General features: G+C 50.3%; 1 protein-coding gene across 6 annotated transcripts in view; it reads left to right on the top strand.

The window, feature by feature from the left end:
* Positions 1-17,695, top strand: part of tfeb (transcription factor EB) — a 250,656-nt gene that overhangs the window by 87,714 nt on the left and 145,247 nt on the right. For all 6 annotated transcript variants that reach the window (XM_078241980.1, XM_078241979.1, XM_078241978.1 and 3 more), the window contains one exon: positions 12,841-12,946. In XM_078241980.1, the coding sequence (XP_078098106.1) occupies positions 12,841-12,946 (106 nt within the window). The remainder of the gene's footprint in view (positions 1-12,840; positions 12,947-17,695) is intronic.

Here is a 17,695-nt window from a genome sequence, read left to right as displayed (position 1 = left end):
AGAGAAAGATCAACTTAATGTGAGGTAGGTCCATTCCAAGGTCTGACAGCAGCAGGGAAGAATCTGTTCTTGAGTTGGTTGGTACGTGACCTCAGGTTTTTGTATCTTTTTCCCGATGGAAGAAGGCGGAGGAGAGAATTTCCGGGGTGCGTGGGGTCCTTGATTATGCTGGCTGCTTTGCCAAGGCAGCGGGAAGTGTAGACAGAGTCAATGGATGGGAGGCTGGTTCAACCCCTCATCCCTGGAATCAATCTAGTGAACCTCCTCTGAACTGCCTCCAATGGCACTCCAATCAGACTCCAGACTGCACAAATTGGGGTTAAGGAAACCACTTGCAGAGAAGTCTTTGTCCCTTACATTGTCAAGAGTGTCACGGTGTCAGTTTGAAGATGTGTTCATGGACAGCAATCTCCCTCAATGGTTTACATGTCCTCCACACTCCATTTGGACGCTATCTCCTGCACTGCCTTCTATCTGCGAACCTGGCATACCACTTCTGTTCAAACCTATTTGACCTGTCCACTCCATCCCAGCGATAGCCAAGGGTAGAGGTTAAACCTATTGGAGGGTGGTGTCGGGACACCATACACTGGCTTTTCATTTTGATTCTTGGCCCCCTTTTCCTTCTTTGTCCTGATCAGTCCTGCTGTGGGTCTCCATCTCTCTCTTTCTCACAGAGGAAGCGATCCAGGTCTTCACCATCGATATGCCGTGCGAGTGGTTTCTGCATCTCATGAGGAGCATCCATGATGTCCTTTCTCTGTTGCTTCTCCTGAGCCGCTCCTTTGCCCCACTGTGCGTATTTCTCTTGTTTGGGGTCTGGAATGTTCTGTCTGGGAGCATGGTGGAGGCAGGTTCAATCAAGGTATTGAAGAGGGCATTAGAGGATTACCTGAATAGAAACGATGTGCAGGGATATGGGGAAAAGGCAGGGGAATGACACTCAGTAACGATGCTCTATTGGAGAGCTGGTGCAGACAGGATGGGCCAAATGGCCTCCTTCTGCACTGTAACAATTCAGTGATTCTGTGGTCAGCTACTATTGTGCCGATTATGGCCTGGCACGCAGTAACATGCCAGTCCAAAAGTGCCACGTGGTGGTCCAATGGAAGCCATAGGACCCTGATTTAAATGAAATGTCTTTTGCCAACTGCAGACAGGCGTCTGGTTGCGTTGAGGGAGATATTTTGACAGAATGATGCTAGCTACACTGCCAACAGGAAATGGTAAATCATACACTCATCATTTTCGGGGTAGTAATACCCCATTTCCTTTGGGTCCTCCCCCCGAAAGTAGGAGAGGTTTTGATAGCCATTGTGTGGGGCTGGCTTTGCGAAGGTAACTGACAGTTTATTGCTCCCAGGCTGGGGGTTTGCACACGCACATTCTGAGAAATTGCCCCCTGCGAGCTAATCATCCGTTTTGTCTGTGTGCTCAGACTCAGGATTAAATCCGGGAAATTGCCCCAGAGAGTGAGAGAGATGTTCCAGCGCTGTTGTTAGCAGCACAGCCAAGGTTTGTTCAGTCTGTCATTCGAAGACAGATCCTCAGTGTTGCAGTTACCAGTCTGTGCCAGCCAACACTTGTGACATTTATCTGATACTCTCACTGCTGCCAAAGTGAATTGATCTCAATTTATTAAAGAACTTTGATCCACTGATGGGGTGGAAAGATTCCGGGCTCGCCATCGTTCTTTTGGATGAAGGATATTCATTTTGGAAGGTCAGTGCTCCAGCCCAGCTTGACATGGGAAGTCATGCCTTGATGACTGTTCCTTCAACACCTGCATCACCCAACCCCGTACCTCCATGTTGTCAGCCTGACTGGCTAACATTCATTCTTGGAAAAACAGCATTCTTCTCCAGTGAAACATTGCATAGACTGAAGGTCTTTGTGTGGAGTTTGCACACTCTCCCCGTGTCTGCGTGGGTTTCCTCCGGCTGTTCCGGTTTCCTCCCACACTTCAAAGGTGAGCAGGTTAGGTGGATTGACAATGCTAAATTGACCCTTAGTGTCCAACAATGTGCAGGTTCGATGGATTAGCCATGGTAAATGTTTGGAATTACAGGGATAGGATAGGGGATAGGACCTGGGTAAGATATTCTGTCAGAGAGTCTATGCAGTCTCGATGGGCCGAATGGCCTCTTCTGCACAGTAGGGATTCTATCATTTTACAACACTACAATCTCTGTAACCTTACTCTGGATTCCACTCCCCATTCTGGTCACTGTCTAAGCCCAAACCAAGAAAGTCAATTAATGATTGCACAGTGAAACAATGGAGATTGGAGAGGGCAAACCAGACAGATGAATTGGAACTGGAAGTTAGTGACTGACTAGGAAACAGCCACAGAATAGTTGTAATATTACAGCATGCACACAGCCCTGCATCTGATTGTCCACCAGAGATGAACAAAATCTGAGACTCTCTAAATTCATTGGATGAATGTTTCTGTATTGAAACCAGTGCTCCTCTTCTCATCCGTGTGGTAGGAAACAAAATGATAGATCAATTTAATCCCAAACCTCCGAGACCCGGAGAGCCCCTCCGCTGACCCACCTTCTCAGAATGTCTATTCTTGTTGACCAGCAGCAGGGGGTCTTGTGATTCACAAGCTCCGTCTGTCCAATGCCAGAGCGTCACACGCTCCTCCGTGGACATTGAAGAACCGAGAATCGGCCAGGCCCAAACGGGGCACGTTTCCAGATGCCTGACTCAGGGGTGCATTACCACAGGCAGCACAAAGTATTGCAACACAGAAAGGTTGGATGCTGCAGGAAGTTCACCCATCAGATGGTGAAATCTTCCTTGTACCTTGTCTAGGAGTGTGAGATGGATGTGAGGTGTGTCATCACATACACAGGGAGCAAGATATTGGATCTGGATGGTTTTTGACTTCTTGGGGTGGGGGGGGGGGGGGGTGGGGGGGAGGGGGGGAGAGGGGGAGAAAGAGGATGCGGAATTTCTTGTGCAGTTCTTTGCTTTTAACCTCAGCAGCTCAGCACAATCTTTGACCCATTGCAAACCAGGGACGTGCTTAATCTCAGCTCTTTTTTTTTCGAAAGCTTCTGATGTAAACATTAACAATGTTGCTTCCAGAGGTTAGTCTTTAAACTGCTGGGAACAAGCTAAAATCTCACTGCTGTTTCTACACACCCAGTAAAGAGCTGAAAGTGTGAGAGAGAGGTGGGTGCGTGAAGGTTAAAGTTCTCTCTCATTCTCCTCAATGCGAGTAGTAGCCTTGAGCTGCTCCCCACCGCCCCCCCACCCCCAGCAATGCCCGTCTCTGAAAACAGCGAAAGCATTGAGGAGCAAAGCGAAAACGCGGGCATTCTCCAGGTTCCAAACTCTCCAAAGTTCCAGCAGGTAAGATCTCTGCCCGAATACTGCACACAGTAAATGTAGCATTGATCCATTGGATTGAGATCATCTAACGGCACAGTGTGCGTGTGTGCATTCTGATAAAGATTGCTCCAGGGGGTCAGGTTTGGAGGTCCCCTGTGCATTATTATAGCGAGCCTTGTGTTGCCCACTTTTAGTGAATGGAAAATAGATTTTTACTCTCTCTGTTTTTATTTTTTCCCACTCAAATTTTCTCTACCTTTTTTGAAGGTTCTGCCAGGAACCAACCTTCTGCCTCTTTGTTCTGGATCCCTCTCTTTCTCTCTCCTCCATTCTCTCTCTCTTTCGCTCATTCCCTCTCTCCTTCCCCCATTCTCTCTTTCTTTTCCCCATTCTCCTCTGTCCTTTTCCCATTCTCTCTCTCCCCCCATTCTCTCTCTCTCTTTCCCCCATTCTCTCTCTCTCTCTTTCCCCATTCTCTCTCTTTCCTCCATTCTATCTCTCTCTCACTCTTTGCCTGCCTTTCGACAACTTTTCCTTTTTTTGTTCTTGTTTCTCAGTAGTCCTCTCTTTCTCTCACTCTTCCTGAACTATCTGTTTCATGTTTATGGCTTTCTCTGTCTTTCTATATTTGTTAATATCTCTTTCCTTATTTCTCTTTGTCTCTTCCCCATTCTCTCTCTTTCCCCCACTCTCTTCCTTTCCCCCATTCTCTCTCTTTCCTCCACTCTCTTCCTTTCCCCCATTCTCTCTCTATCCTCCACTCTCTCTCTCTTTGCCCCACTCTCTCTCTTTCCCCATTTTTCTCTCTCTCTTTGTCTCTGACCATTTCTCTGTGTGCTTCTATCTGCAGATAATAAAATTGTCTTGGCTCACCGTTGCTGTCTGGGCGGAACAGTTTACAGTGCTGTTGCAATATCAGATTAAACCGTCTGACATCAGTGAAGAGATAGCGAACGCACCGTTTCTTTGAGAAGTTTGAAGCAGTGATGTTTCTGAAATTTGGTGCATGCTGTTTGCAGCTGTAGAGGGGGCAGATTGGAGTTGAAGTGGTGTGAGACACCCTGGTGTTTGCTACCTACATGCAATGCCTTCAGTTGTGTAACGGAGTTACACTGCACTCTTGTGACCCACGACTGAGTGAAATCTTTATCACCACGGTCCAGCTTTGGTAATGTAAATGATTAGGTCACAGTTTATAGCAGGCCTCACAGTAAGCTTACGCAGAATCTATCTCCTTTCTTGTCTCTTCATATCTTTATCTATATATCGAGGGGTCAATGGTGACTCGATGAACAGCGCACTCTTCGCTGAGTCAGAAAGTGTGGGTTCAAGTTCCACTCCGAGACTGACACATAATCCAGGCTGTCACTCCTCACTGCCAATATTGAGAGGGTCAGTACTGAGGTAGTGCTCCACTGTCAGAGGGTCAGCACTGAGGGAGTGCCGCACTGTCAGAGGGTTAGTACTGAGGGAGTGCCGCACTGCCAGAGGGTCAGCACTGAGGGAGTGCCGCACTGTCAGAGGGTCAGTACTGAGGGAGTGCCGCACTGTCAGAGGGTCAGTACTGAGGGAGTGCCGCACTGTCAGAGGGTCAGTACTGAGGTAGTGCTCCACTGTCAGAGGGTCAGTACTGAGGGAGTGCCGCACTGTCAGAGGGTCAGTACTGAGGGAGTGCCGCACTGTCAGAGGGTCAGTACTGAGGGAGTGCCGCACTGTCAGAGGGTCAGTACTGAGGGAGTGCTGCACTGTCAGAGGATCAGCATTGAGGGAGTGCTGCACTGTCAGAGGGTCAGTACTGAGGGAGTGCTGCACTGTCAGAGGGTCAGTACTGAAGGAGTGTTGCACTGTCAGAGGGTCAGTACTGAGGCAGTGCTGCACTGTCAGAGGGTCAGTGCTGAGGGAGTGCTGCACTGTCAGAGGGTCAGTGCTGAGGGAGTGCCACACTGTCAGAGGGTCAGTAGTGAGGGAGCGCCGCACTGTCAGAGGGTCAGTACTGAGGGAGTGCTGCACTTTCAGACGGTCAGTGCTGAGGGAGTGCTGTACTGTCAGAGGGTCAGTACTGAGGCAGTGCTGCACTGTCAGAGGGTCAATACTGAGGGAGTGCCGCACTGTCAGAGGGTCAGTACTGAGGGAGTGCCGCACTGTCAGAGGGTCAGTACTGAGGGAATGCTGCACTGTCAGAGGATCAGTACTGAAGGAGTGTCGCACTGTCAGAGGGTCAGTACTGAGATAGTGCTGCACTGTCAGAGGGTCAGTAGTGAGGGAGCGCCGCACTGTCAGAGGGTCAGTACCGAGGGAGTGCTGCACTGTCAGAGGGTCAGTGCTGAGGGAGTGCTGCACTGTCAGAGGGTCAGTACTGAGGGAGTGCCGCACTGTCAGAGTATCAGCACTGAGGGAGTGCTGCACTGTCAGAGGGTCAGTACTGAGGGAGTGCCGCACTGTCAGAGGGTCAGTGCTGAGGGAGTGCCGCACTGTCAGAGGGTCAGTGCTGAGGGAGTGCTGCACTGTCAGAGTATCAGCACTGAGGGAATGCTGCACTGTCAGAGGGTCAGTGCTGAGGGAATGCTGCACTGTCAGAGGGTCAGTATCGAGGGAATGCTGCACTGTCAGAGGGTCAGCACTGAGGGAGTGCCGCACTGTCAGAGGGTCAGTGCTGAGGGAGCGCCGCACTGTCAGAGGGTCAGTATCGAGGGAATGCTGCACTGTCAGAGGGTCAGCACTGAGGGAGTGCCGCACTGTCAGAGGGTCAGTGCTGAGGGAGTGCCGCACTGTCAGAGGGTCAGCACTGAGGGAGTGCCGCACTGTCAGAGGGTCAGTATCGAGGGAATGCTGCACTGTCAGAGGGTCAGCACTGAGGGAGTGCCGCACTGTCAGAGGGTCAGTGCTGAGGGAGTGCCGCACTGTCAGAGGGTCAGTACTGAGGGAGTGCTGCACTGTCAGAGGGTCAGTGCTGAGGGAGTGCTGCACTGTCAGAGGGTCAGTATCGAGGGAGTGTTGCACTGTCAGAGGGTCAGTACTGAGGGAGTGCCGCACTGTCAGAGGGTCAGTCCTGAGGGAGTGCTGCACTGTCAGAGTATCAGCACTGAGGGAGTGCTGCACTGTCAGAGGGTCAGTACTGAGGGAGTGCCGCACTGTCAGAGGGTCAGTGCTGAGGGAGTGCCGCACTGTCAGAGGGTCAGTGCTGAGGGAGTGCCGCACTGTCAGAGGGTCAGTGCTGAGGGAGTGCTGCACTGTCAGAGTATCAGCACTGAGGGAATGCTGCACTGTCAGAGGGTCAGTGCTGAGGGAATGCTGCACTGTCAGAGGGTCAGTACTGAGGGAGTGCTGCACTGTCAGAGGGTCAGTGCTGAGGGAATGCTGCACTGTCAGAGGGTCAGTGCTGAGGGAATGCTGCACTGTCAGAGGGTCAGTGCTGAGGGAATGCTGCACTGTCAGAGGGTCAGTGCTGAGGGAGTGCCGCACTGTCAGAGGGTCAGTGCTGAGGGAGTGCCGCACTGTCAGAGGGTCAGCACTGAGGGAGTGCCGCACTGTCAGAGGGTCAGTGCTGAGGGAGTGCCGCACTGTCAGAGGGTCAGTATCGAGGGAATGCTGCACTGTCAGAGGGTCAGCACTGAGGGAGTGCCGCACTGTCAGAGGGTCAGTGCTGAGGGAGTGCCGCACTGTCAGAGGGTCAGTACTGAGGGAGTGCCGCACAGTCAGAGGGTCAGTGCTGAGGGAGTGCTGCACTGTCAGAGGGTCAGTATCGAGGGAGTGTTGCACTGTCAGAGGGTCAGTACTGAGGGAGTGCTGCACTGTCAGAGGGTCAGTACTGATACTCAGCACTGTTGTTTCCTTTGGGTGAAATAATAATCGCAACTTGTATTTGGAACCAAGTCCCCATTCAGCCTCTCAAGAGGATATGAAATATCCCATGGCATTATGTTAAAGAAGGACAGAATTTAAAATCCTTCCCCGGTATTCTGGCCAGTATTGCTGTTTGTGGGATCTTACTGTGCACAAAAAGGCTGCTACATTTGTTACATTACAAACGTGATAGTAAATAAAAATAAATGTAGCTAAATATGAGAAAATGAGACAGATAAAGCGGCATGGAAATGAGGCAGAGAGACAGAGAAAGAGAGACCAAGAGATAGTTAGAGAGAGGGAGATGGATCCGGAGAGAGGCTGATGGAGGAGCCTAGAAGAAATAGAGAGGCTGAAGGAGCAACAGGAAGAGCTGGAGAGATAGAGAGAGACATTCATGGAGAGGAAAATGTGAATGATGTAAAGAGAGACAGACTATTGGAGATAAAATGAGAGGAAAGTCGAAATGGAGAGATAGAGATCCAGAGGCAGGGAGGAGAGAGATCAATGAAATTGATCCAGATAGAGATGAAAGTGTGGCACAGCGGTTGGCACTGCTGCCTCACAGCGCCAGGGACCCGGGGCGGCACGGTGGCACAGTGGTTGGCACTGCTGCCTCACAGCGCCAGGGACCCGGGGCGGCACGGTGGCACAGTGATTGGCACTGCTGCCTCACAGCGCCAGGGACCCGGGGCGGCACGGTGGCACAGTGATTGGCACTGCTGCCTCACAGCGCCAGGGACCCGGGGCGGCACGGTGGCACAGCGGTTAGCACTGCTGCCTCACAGCGCCAGGGACCCGGGGCGGCACGGTGGCACAGCGGTTAGCACTGCTGCCTCACAGCGCCAGGGACCCGGGGCGGCACGGTGGCACAGTGATTGGCACTGCTGCCTCACAGCGCCAGGGACCCGGGGCGGCACGGTGGCACAGCGGTTAGCACTGCTGCCTCACAGCGCCAGGGACCCGGGGCGGCACGGTGGCACAGTGATTGGCACTGCTGCCTCACAGCGCCAGGGACCCGGGGCGGCACGGTGGCACAGTGATTGGCACTGCTGCCTCACAGCGCCAGGGACCCGGGTTCGATTCCCGGCTCGGGTCACTGTCTGTGCGGAGTTTGCACATTCTCCCCGTGTCTGCGTGGGTTTCCTCCGGGTGCTCCGGTTTCCTCCCACAGTCCAAAGACACACTGGTTAGATGCATTGGCCGTGCTAAATTCTCTCTCAGTGAACCCGAACAGGCGCCGGAGTGTGGCGACTAGAGGATTTTCACAGTAACTTCATTGCAGTGTTAATGTGAACCTACTTGTGACACTCATAAATAAACTTAAAACTTAAAAAGTGGCGAGAAATAGAAATGCAGAGAGAGAGGACCAGAAATGGAGGTGGAGAGAGACTGATGGAAAGAGAGGTAGCAAAAAGGAACAACATCCCAGTGATCCATCAGGTTAGCTGGCGGTTTTGAACGGTGTTACCTGGGTTTGCAGACACTGAGCGTTTTGATTCACTTTATCAGATAGTTTATCTGGGTCAGATACAGTGTGATCGAGCTCACCTTGGAGAACTGTGTTTTTTGTAGAAAAGTAGCTGATGGGACATTTTCTGGATCACTGACCCGGCCGGTGTAAAGAAGCTGTGTCAGGATTCATTGACCTGGAGTCCAGGAGCCAGTTGGATCTGGCTTTAAGTCAGATTTTTTTCCTTCTACCCTGAAGGTGGTGAATCCGTGTGAAAGTCATGGGAAGGATCACCGACCCCTCTCCAGATAGACTGAGGGGCCATTCTCCAGGCGAACTTGGTGAGCCAGTGTTAATGTGTTGTTTAACCATGGGAGGCATTCCGGCTGTGCCAGATCCCACTGTAGCCCCAGGGCAGTTTGAGAACAAACGGTTTGGGAATCATGGGATTGGAAATTCTCACATAGGGAGTGGCACGGTGGCACAGTGGTGAGCACTGCTGTCTCACAGCGCCAGGGACCCGGGTTCAATTCCCAGCTTGGGTCACTGTGTGGAGTCTGCATGTCCTCCCCGTGTCTGCGTGGGTTTCCTCCGGGTGCTCCGGTTTCCTCCCACATCCCAAAGATTGCAGGTTAGGGGCCATGCTAAATTGCCCCTTACTGTCTAAAGATATGCAGGTTTGGTGGATTGGCCATGGTTAATGTGTGGGGTTACAGGGATAGAGTGGGGGAGAGGGCCTGGGTAAGATGCTCTGTCAGAATGTTGGTGCAGACTCAATGGGCTGAATGGCCTCATTCTGCACTGTAGGGATACTATGATGATGTGGAGTTGCCGGCGTTGGACTGGGGTAAGCACAGTAAGAATTCTCACAACACCAGGTTAAAGTCCAACAGGTTCATTTGGTAGCACGAGCTTTCAGAGCGCTGCCCCTTCTTCAGGTGAGTGAAGAGTTGTGCTCACAAACAGGGCATATATAGACACAAACTCAATTTACAAGACTCAATTTGCAATTTCATTATCTTGTAAATTGAGTCTGTGTCTGTATATGCCCTGTTTGTGAACACAACTCTTCACTCACCTGAAGAAGGAGCGGCACTCCGAAAGCTCGTGCTACCAAATAAACCTGTTGGACTTTAACCTGGTGTTGTGAAACTTCTCACTGGGATTCTATGATTACAGGCCAGCATTGGAACGTTACAGCTTTTCTAGTTTGTTACAGTCCTGAGGGCACAGTTTCCACAGAACTGTTTGCTACTCCTTACCAAACACACAGGGAGAAAGTGATGCTTCAGTGATATGATGTTCTGGTCATCCCTCATCTCATGGGTTAATTTTACTTTTGGACATCCCACCTTAGGAAGGAAGTATTGCTGTTGAGGGGGTAGATTCCCCAGAATGAATCCCAGGATTAAAACTATAAGGGTCGGTTGCATTTACTTTGGAAGTTGCCAAACTGGCTAAAGTGTGAGGGATTATGGAACTGAGGCAAATAGACTGGAGTTGAGGTACAGGTCAGCGTGATCTAACGGAATGGTGGAGCAGGCTCAGGAGGAAGAATGACCTTCTCCTGCCCCTATGTTCCAATGGGATAATAGATACTGATTTAACCGTGCAGGAAGGTCAGACAGGAGCAGTGAGCACGGTTGGATTTGAAGTTGAACTCACTGTAAGCGGGGCAAATGAAGTGAATGAACATTGCGGGAGTGTTTGCTGATTCACGGCAACAGTTTGCTGTTAACAGGACTGTGTACATCATTTTGTACCTGGTGTGAAGCTGCCCAGTTTGGTGAATGGGCAGTTTTTGTTCTGTAGAATAGGTGAGAGTTTTATGGGGTGTGGCTTGTTAGTGAGACCCGGAGTGGAGGTTCTCTCACACCACTGTGATCTGTGAAAGGAATGGGCTCACCTGTACCCTGCGCCTGTACCCTGCAGCTGTACCCTGCGCCTGTACCTTGTGCCTGTACCTTGCACCTGTACCTTGCACCAGTACCCTGCACCTGTACCCTGCGCCTATACCCTGCACCCTGCGCCTGGACCCTGCGCCTGTACCCTGCAGCTGTACCCTGCGCCTGTACCCTGTGCCTGTACCCTATTCCCTGCACCTGTACCCTTCACCTGTACCCTGCGCCTGTACCTGTATCCACCTCACTGAAGGCTGACGCTTTGGCATCATTGAGTTGTGCTTTGTTGGGTTCTGCTGCCAGGCTGATTCAGAGAGTGAGAACCTACAGGGAGAGGAAAACGCAGGAACTGATCAAACAGCAGAGACGAGGCTGATGAAGAAACCTTGAGCTTCCATTGAGCAAGGAAAGAGGCCATTCATTGACTGGTCTAAGCTGACGTTTATGCTCCACACAAGCCTCCTTCCAGCCCGATCAGCAGATCCTTCCATTCCTCCTTCCCTCGTGTTTATCCAGCGTCCCCTTAAACATGTTGGTGCTTCAGCTCAATACCCCCTTTGACACTGAGTTCCATATTCTCCCCACGCTCTGGCTGACATTTCTCCTGAATTCTCATTTGGATTTGTTAGTGACTATCTGATAATTGTGGCTGGCCGACATTAGCCCTTCATAATTTTAAAGACCTTCATTGTGTCACATCTCGGCCTTTTCTTTTCGAGACAGCAGAAGCCCAAACCTGTTCAGTGACCCCTGATAGCTTGTGACCTCCCATTTACACGGATGATCAGAGAACTGTTTCCTGTCTCTTGTCCAGTGTATATTTCTTGATTTTATTTTTTTCCTGATGGAGCAAGAGGAGGCTGAGGGAAGGGAGGAAATTCCCAGAGTGACAGGGGTAGGATCGTGGAAATGTCCGTTCAGACATAACCGAGATTATCTTGGAGTGACTATGATCTCTTGGGGTTCAGTTGTTTTGGGAGCAAGAAAACTCACAAAACAGCAGCAATGTGATAAAGACCAGATAATCCGTGTTATCAATGTTGGTTCAATGATTAATATTGGCTGGGACGCTGGGGAGAACTTCCCTGCTCTTCAAATAGAACGATGGGGACTTCCAAATCCACCCCAAAGGGCATGGCGCTTCATTTAACATCTCATTTAATTCAGTGCCTTCAACAGTGCAGCACTCTCTCAGTGCTGCGCTCAGAGTATCAGTCTGCATGAGGTGCTCAGGTCTCTGGAGTGGGACTTTAACCCACAACCTCTGACTCTGAGGTGCGAGTGCAACCCACTGAGTCACAGCTGATATTCACACAATGGGCCAGGATTTCCTTCACCTGATTTGATTTGATTTGATTTATTATTGTCACATGTATTAACACACAGTGTTTCTTGCGCACTACACAGACAAAACATACCATTCATAGAGAAGGAAAGGAGAGAGTGCAGAATGTAGTGTCATAGCTAGGGTGAAGAGAAAGATCAACTTAATACGTGGTAGGTCCACTCAAAAGTCTAATGGCAGCAGGGAAGAAGCTGTTCTTGAGTTGGTTGGTCTGTGACCTCAGACCTTTGTATCTTTAATGATCTGATTTTTGATCTGACTTATTCCAAAATTACATAAATACTTTCGTCAGATTCTAAGCAACTGTAATGACCTCAACGAGGCCGATGATGTGGGGCTCTTGGAGTATGAGCTCCCTGATTGAGGTAATGATTGCCTGCCATATATATATATTGAGGAGTGTCAGGTCTACTAACACTCCAGATTCTGACTGTGTACCTGAAGCACTCTTAGGAATGGAGATAGGTTTGTAACTAAAGGGAATCTGGTGAGGGGATACCAGCCTCTGAGGAGTTATTTCTGCCACCAATGCTGCTTATTTCCGGAGGAGCTAAAGCAGGTCTGGAGGCCAGTGTGGAACATTTCCCTCCTCTCCCTTTATCTGACTGATGTTCTGAAAACTGCAAACTGAGGTCACCATTTATGGGCATCACCCATCACTCATTGGAGAAGAGGACCAGTGGGGGCAAGGGTGGAGCTGTTTAATCCTGATAGTGGCCACAACAACAACAAACTTTATTTAGATAGTGCCCCAATGTAATCAAACATCTCAAGCTGCTTCTCATGGGCTGTTTCACACTGAGTTACAGACAAAGATGTGAAGAACGGTAAGCTGGGTCACTGAGGCTGCCGGTAAGTTGCTCTCCACCATGGATAGGATTGTGTGGTTTTATTCAAATTCCAACATTCCAGACTGATTATTGACATGTTTTCTCCCATTTCCTTTCCTCCAGTTGCCTCTTTCCACGAGTCATTTGGAAGTTTATTCAGGCCATGGGATTCCAGCACCCACCAGCACTTCATGTCCTGCCAATATTGCCATTAAAAGGGAAATGTCAGGTAAACTGTACTGTATTAACACAGCGTAGAGGGAGCTTTACTCTGTATCTCACCCCATGCTGTACCTGTCCTGGGAGTGTTTGATGGGGACAGCGTAGGGGGAGCTTTACTCTGTATCTAACCCCGTGCTGTACCTGTCCTGGGAGTGTTTGATGGGGGACAGTGCAGTGGGAGCTTTACTCTGTATCTAACCCCGTGCTGTACCTGTCCTGGGAGTGTTTGATGGGGGACAGTGCAGTGGGAGCTTTACTCTGTATCTAACCCCGTGCTGTACCTGTCCTGGGAGTGTTTGATGGGGACAGCGTAGAGGGAGCTTTACTCTGTATCTAACCCCGTGCTTTACCTGTCCTGGGAGTGTTTGATGGGGACAGCGTAGAGGGAGCTTTACTCTGTATCTAACCCCGTGCTGTACCTGTCCTGGGAGTGTTTGATGGGGGACAGTGCAGTGGGAGCTTTACTCTGTATCTAACCCCGTGCTGTACCTGTCCTGGGAGTGTTTGATGGGGGACAGTGCAGTGGGAGCTTTACTCTGTATCTAATCCCATGCTGTATCTGTCCTGGGAGTGTTTGATGGGGACAGTGAAGAGGGAGCTTTACTCTGTATCTAACGCCGTGCTGTACCTGTCCTGGGAGTGTTTGATGGGGACAGCGTAGAGGGAGCTTTACTCTGTATCTAACCCCGTGCTGTACCTGTCCTGGGAGTGTTTGATGGGGACAGCGTAGAGGGAGCTTTACTCTGTATCTAACCCCGTGCTGTACCTGTCCTGGGAGTGTTTGATGGGGGACAGTGCAGTGGGAGCTTTACTCTGTATCTAATCCCATGCTGTACCTGTCCTGGGAGTGTTTGATGGGGGACAGTGCAGTGGGAGCTTTACTCTGTATCTAATCCCATGCTGTATCTGTCCTGGGAGTGTTTGATGGGGACAGTGAAGAGGGAGCTTTACTCTGTATCTAACGCCGTGCTGTACCTGTCCTGGGAGTGTTTGATGGGGACAGCGTAGAGGGAGCTTTACTCTGTATCTAACCCCGTGCTGTACCTGTCCTGGGAGTGTTTGATGGGGACAGCGTAGAGGGAGCTTTACTCTGTATCTAACCCCGTGCTGTACCTGTCCTGGGAGTGTTTGATGGGGGACAGTGCAGTGGGAGCTTTACTCTGTATCTAATCCCATGCTGTACCTGTCCTGGGAGTGTTTGATGGGGACAGTGAAGAGGGAGCTTTACTCTGTATCTAACCCTGTGCTGTACCTGTCCTGGGAGTGTTTGATGAGGACAGTGTAGAGTGAGCTTTACTCTGTATCTAATCCCATGCTGTACCTGTCCTGGGAGTGTTTGAGGGGTCACTGGGTCTCCGAGATGTGAATCTGAGTTATTCCTGGTACTAACAACTCATACCCTGATCAACACAAAATAGCAAAGAAAGAACCAAACAAACAAATATCTGTGCCTCAGCAAGATGCGCCCCTCCTGCTGCCCCAGCCCCCAGAATTAAATACAAAATAAAAAGCTAGACTCAGCAACGGTGACCATGAAACCATTATCGATTGTTGTAAAAATCCACCTGGTTCCGTAACGTCCTTATGTCCTTTAGGGAGGGAAATCTGCCGTCCTTATCCAGTCTGGCCTACCTGAAACTCCAAATCCACAGCAAGATGGTTGAGTTTATACTATCCTCTGAAACGGCCGAGTGAGACACTCAGTTGTGTTTAAGGTGACAGCTCACCACTACCTTCTGGAGGGCAATTGGGAATGGACAGTAAATGCTGTGCACTGTCTGTTCCTTTCATTGTTTTAAACACTTCAATTCCCAAAGCCTGAGCTTTTTAACCCGAACCTTATCTCCATCTCCTTCAATTCCACCTTTCCACCTTCTCACCATGTCCCTCAATCCCATCCTTTGACAGAAATTCCTCAATGGCTGTTTGAGTCGCTCTCTCCGATCACTTCCTTCGTGATTGCGGCTAATGCTTTGTCATCCTTTTGTTGCAGAACTTCTCTGTGACTTCCCCCCTCTCTCTCTCCTCACTTCCTCATTTTTCTCTTGTGTTCTACTGGATTTGAAGCCTCAGAAACATCGATTGGAACAGTTCCAGCTCCGCCCGTCTCCAAATGTCATCAACCCAATTCCTGCAACCCTTTGCTGATGCTTTCAATTTCGGACAGACTGCGGTGAACGGCACGCTCCAGGCTGCCGGGAACTGGACATCAGGAAGTGGTGGGACCGGAATTTCCAAGTCCCCAGATCATAAAATCATAGAAGGTTACAGCACAGAATGAAACTAGACAGACTGCCCGGCATTGACCCAGGCAGTGGCCAGCCCAGCCCTGTTGACCTTGTAAAGTCCTCCTTACGAACATCTGGGGGCTTGTGCCAAAAGTGGGAGAGCTGTCTTATAGACTAATCAAGCCTGACATAGTCCAGGTCAAACATGGGCAAGGAAACCTCCTGCTGAACATCACATCCCATCCCTCCGCAGCTGATGAATCAGAACTCCTCCATTTTGAACATCACTTGGAGGAAGCACTGAGGGTGGTGAGGGTACAGAATGTACTCTGGGTGGGGGATTTCAATGTCCATCACCAAGAGTGACACGGTAGACACAACAGACCGAGGTGACTGGGTCCTAAAGGACACCGCTACTCGACTGAGACAGCGGCAGGTAGTGAGGGAAACAACAAGAGGAAATAACATACTGAACCTCATCCTCACCAATCTGCCTGCCACAGATGCATCTGTCCATGACAGTATCGGTAGGAGTGACCATCGCACAGTCCTTGTGGAGACAAAGTCCCGCCCTCACATTGAGAATAACCTCCATCGTATTGTGTGGCACTATCACCGTACTAAATGGGACAGACTTCGAACAGATCTAGCAACTCAAGACTGGGCATCCATGAGACGCTGCGGGCCATCAACGGCAGTGGAATTGTACTCCAGCACAATCTGCAACCTCATGGCCCGGCATATCCCCCACTCAACCATTACCATCAAGCCAGGGGATCAACCCTGGTTCAATGGAGAGTGCAGGAGGACATGCCAGGAGCAGCACCAGGCATACTTAAAAATGAGGGGCCAACATGGTGAAATGCCAAACAGGACTACTTGCATGCCACACAACAAGTAATAGGCAGAGCGAAGCGATTCCACAATCAACGGATCAGACCTAAGCTCTGCAGTCTTTCCACATCCAATCGTGAATGGTGGTGGACAATTAAACAAGAGGAGGCTTCATAAATACCCCCATCCTCAATGATGGAGAAGCCCAGCACATCAGTGTAAAAAATGAGGCAGGAGCATTCGCAGCAATCTTCAGCCAGAAGTGCTGAGTGGATGATCCATCTCGGCCTCCTCCAGTGGTCCCCAGCATCTTAGGTGCCAGTCTCCAGCTAATTTGATTAATTCCACGTGATATCAAGAAACAGTTGGAGGCACTGGATGCTGCAAAGGCAATGGGCCCTGATAACATTCCAGCAATAGTACTGAAGACTTGTGCTCCAGAACTTGCCGCTCCCTTAGCCAAGCTCTTCCAGTACAGTTACAACACTGGCATCTACCCAGCAATGTGGAAAGTTGCCCAGGTATGTCCTGTACACAAAAAGCAGGACAAATCCAACCTGGCCAATTACCGCCCAATCAGTCTACTCTCGATCATCAGTAAAGTGATGGAAGGGGTCATCGACAGCGCTATCAAGCAGCACCTGCTCAGCAATAACCTGCTCAGTGACGTCCAGTTTGGGTTTCGCCAGGGTCACTCAGCTCCTGACCTCATTACAGCCTTGGTTCAAACATGGACAAAAGAGTTGAATTCCAGAGGTGAGTGAGAGTGACAGCCCCTTGACATCAAGGCCGCATTTGACCGAGTACGGCATCAAGGAGCCCTAGCAAAACTGGAATCAATGGGTATCGGGGGCAAACTCTCCGCTGGTTGGAGTCACACCTGGTACATGGGAAGATGGTTGTGGTGGTTAGAGGTCGATCATCTCAGCTCCAGGACATCTCTGCGGGAGACCCTCAGGGGAGTGTCCTCGACCCAACAATCTTCAGCTGCTTCATCAATGACCTTCCCTCTGTCATAAGGTCAGAAGTGGGGATGTTCACCGATGATTGCACAATGTTCAGCACCATTCGCGACTCCTCAGATACTGAAGCAGTCCATGTTCAAACGCAGCAGGACCTGGACAATATCCAGGCTTGGACTAACAAGTGACGAGTAACATTCACATCACAGAAATGCCAGGCAATGACCAGCTCCAACAAGAGAGAATCTAAGCACCACCCCATAACATTGAATAGCATTACCACCCCTGAATCCCCCGCTATCAACATGGGGGTGACCAATGAGCAGATACTGGCAGCTCACCACCATCTCCTCAGGGGTAATTAGAGATGGGCAATAAATGCTGGCCAGCCAGTGATGACCACGTCCCAGAATGAATACTAAAAGGCCATTCAGTTCTTTGTGTCTGTGCGAGCTCTTTGATAGACCCGTTAGTGCCACTCCCCCCGCCCTTTCCCCATAGTTCCGCAAAGTTTTCCCCTTCAGTTATTTGTCCAATTCCCTTTTGAAAGTTTTGATTGAATCTGCTGCCAGCGTCCACTCAGGCAGCGCCTTCCAGATCACAACTCGCTGTGTAAACAAAATCCTTCTCCTCTGCCCCCTGGCTCCTCTGCTTATTGCCGTATCTCTGTGTCCTCTGGTTACCCAGCCTCCCGCACTGGCAACAACTTCTCTTCACCAACTCTGTTCAAAC

The sequence above is a fragment of the Mustelus asterias genome, chromosome 25, assembly GCF_964213995.1.
Source record: "Mustelus asterias chromosome 25, sMusAst1.hap1.1, whole genome shotgun sequence".
Lineage (NCBI taxonomy): Eukaryota > Metazoa > Chordata > Chondrichthyes > Carcharhiniformes > Triakidae > Mustelus > Mustelus asterias.
The sequence above is the reverse complement of the archived record's forward strand: the minus strand, read 5'-3'. Positions and strand labels throughout refer to the sequence as shown.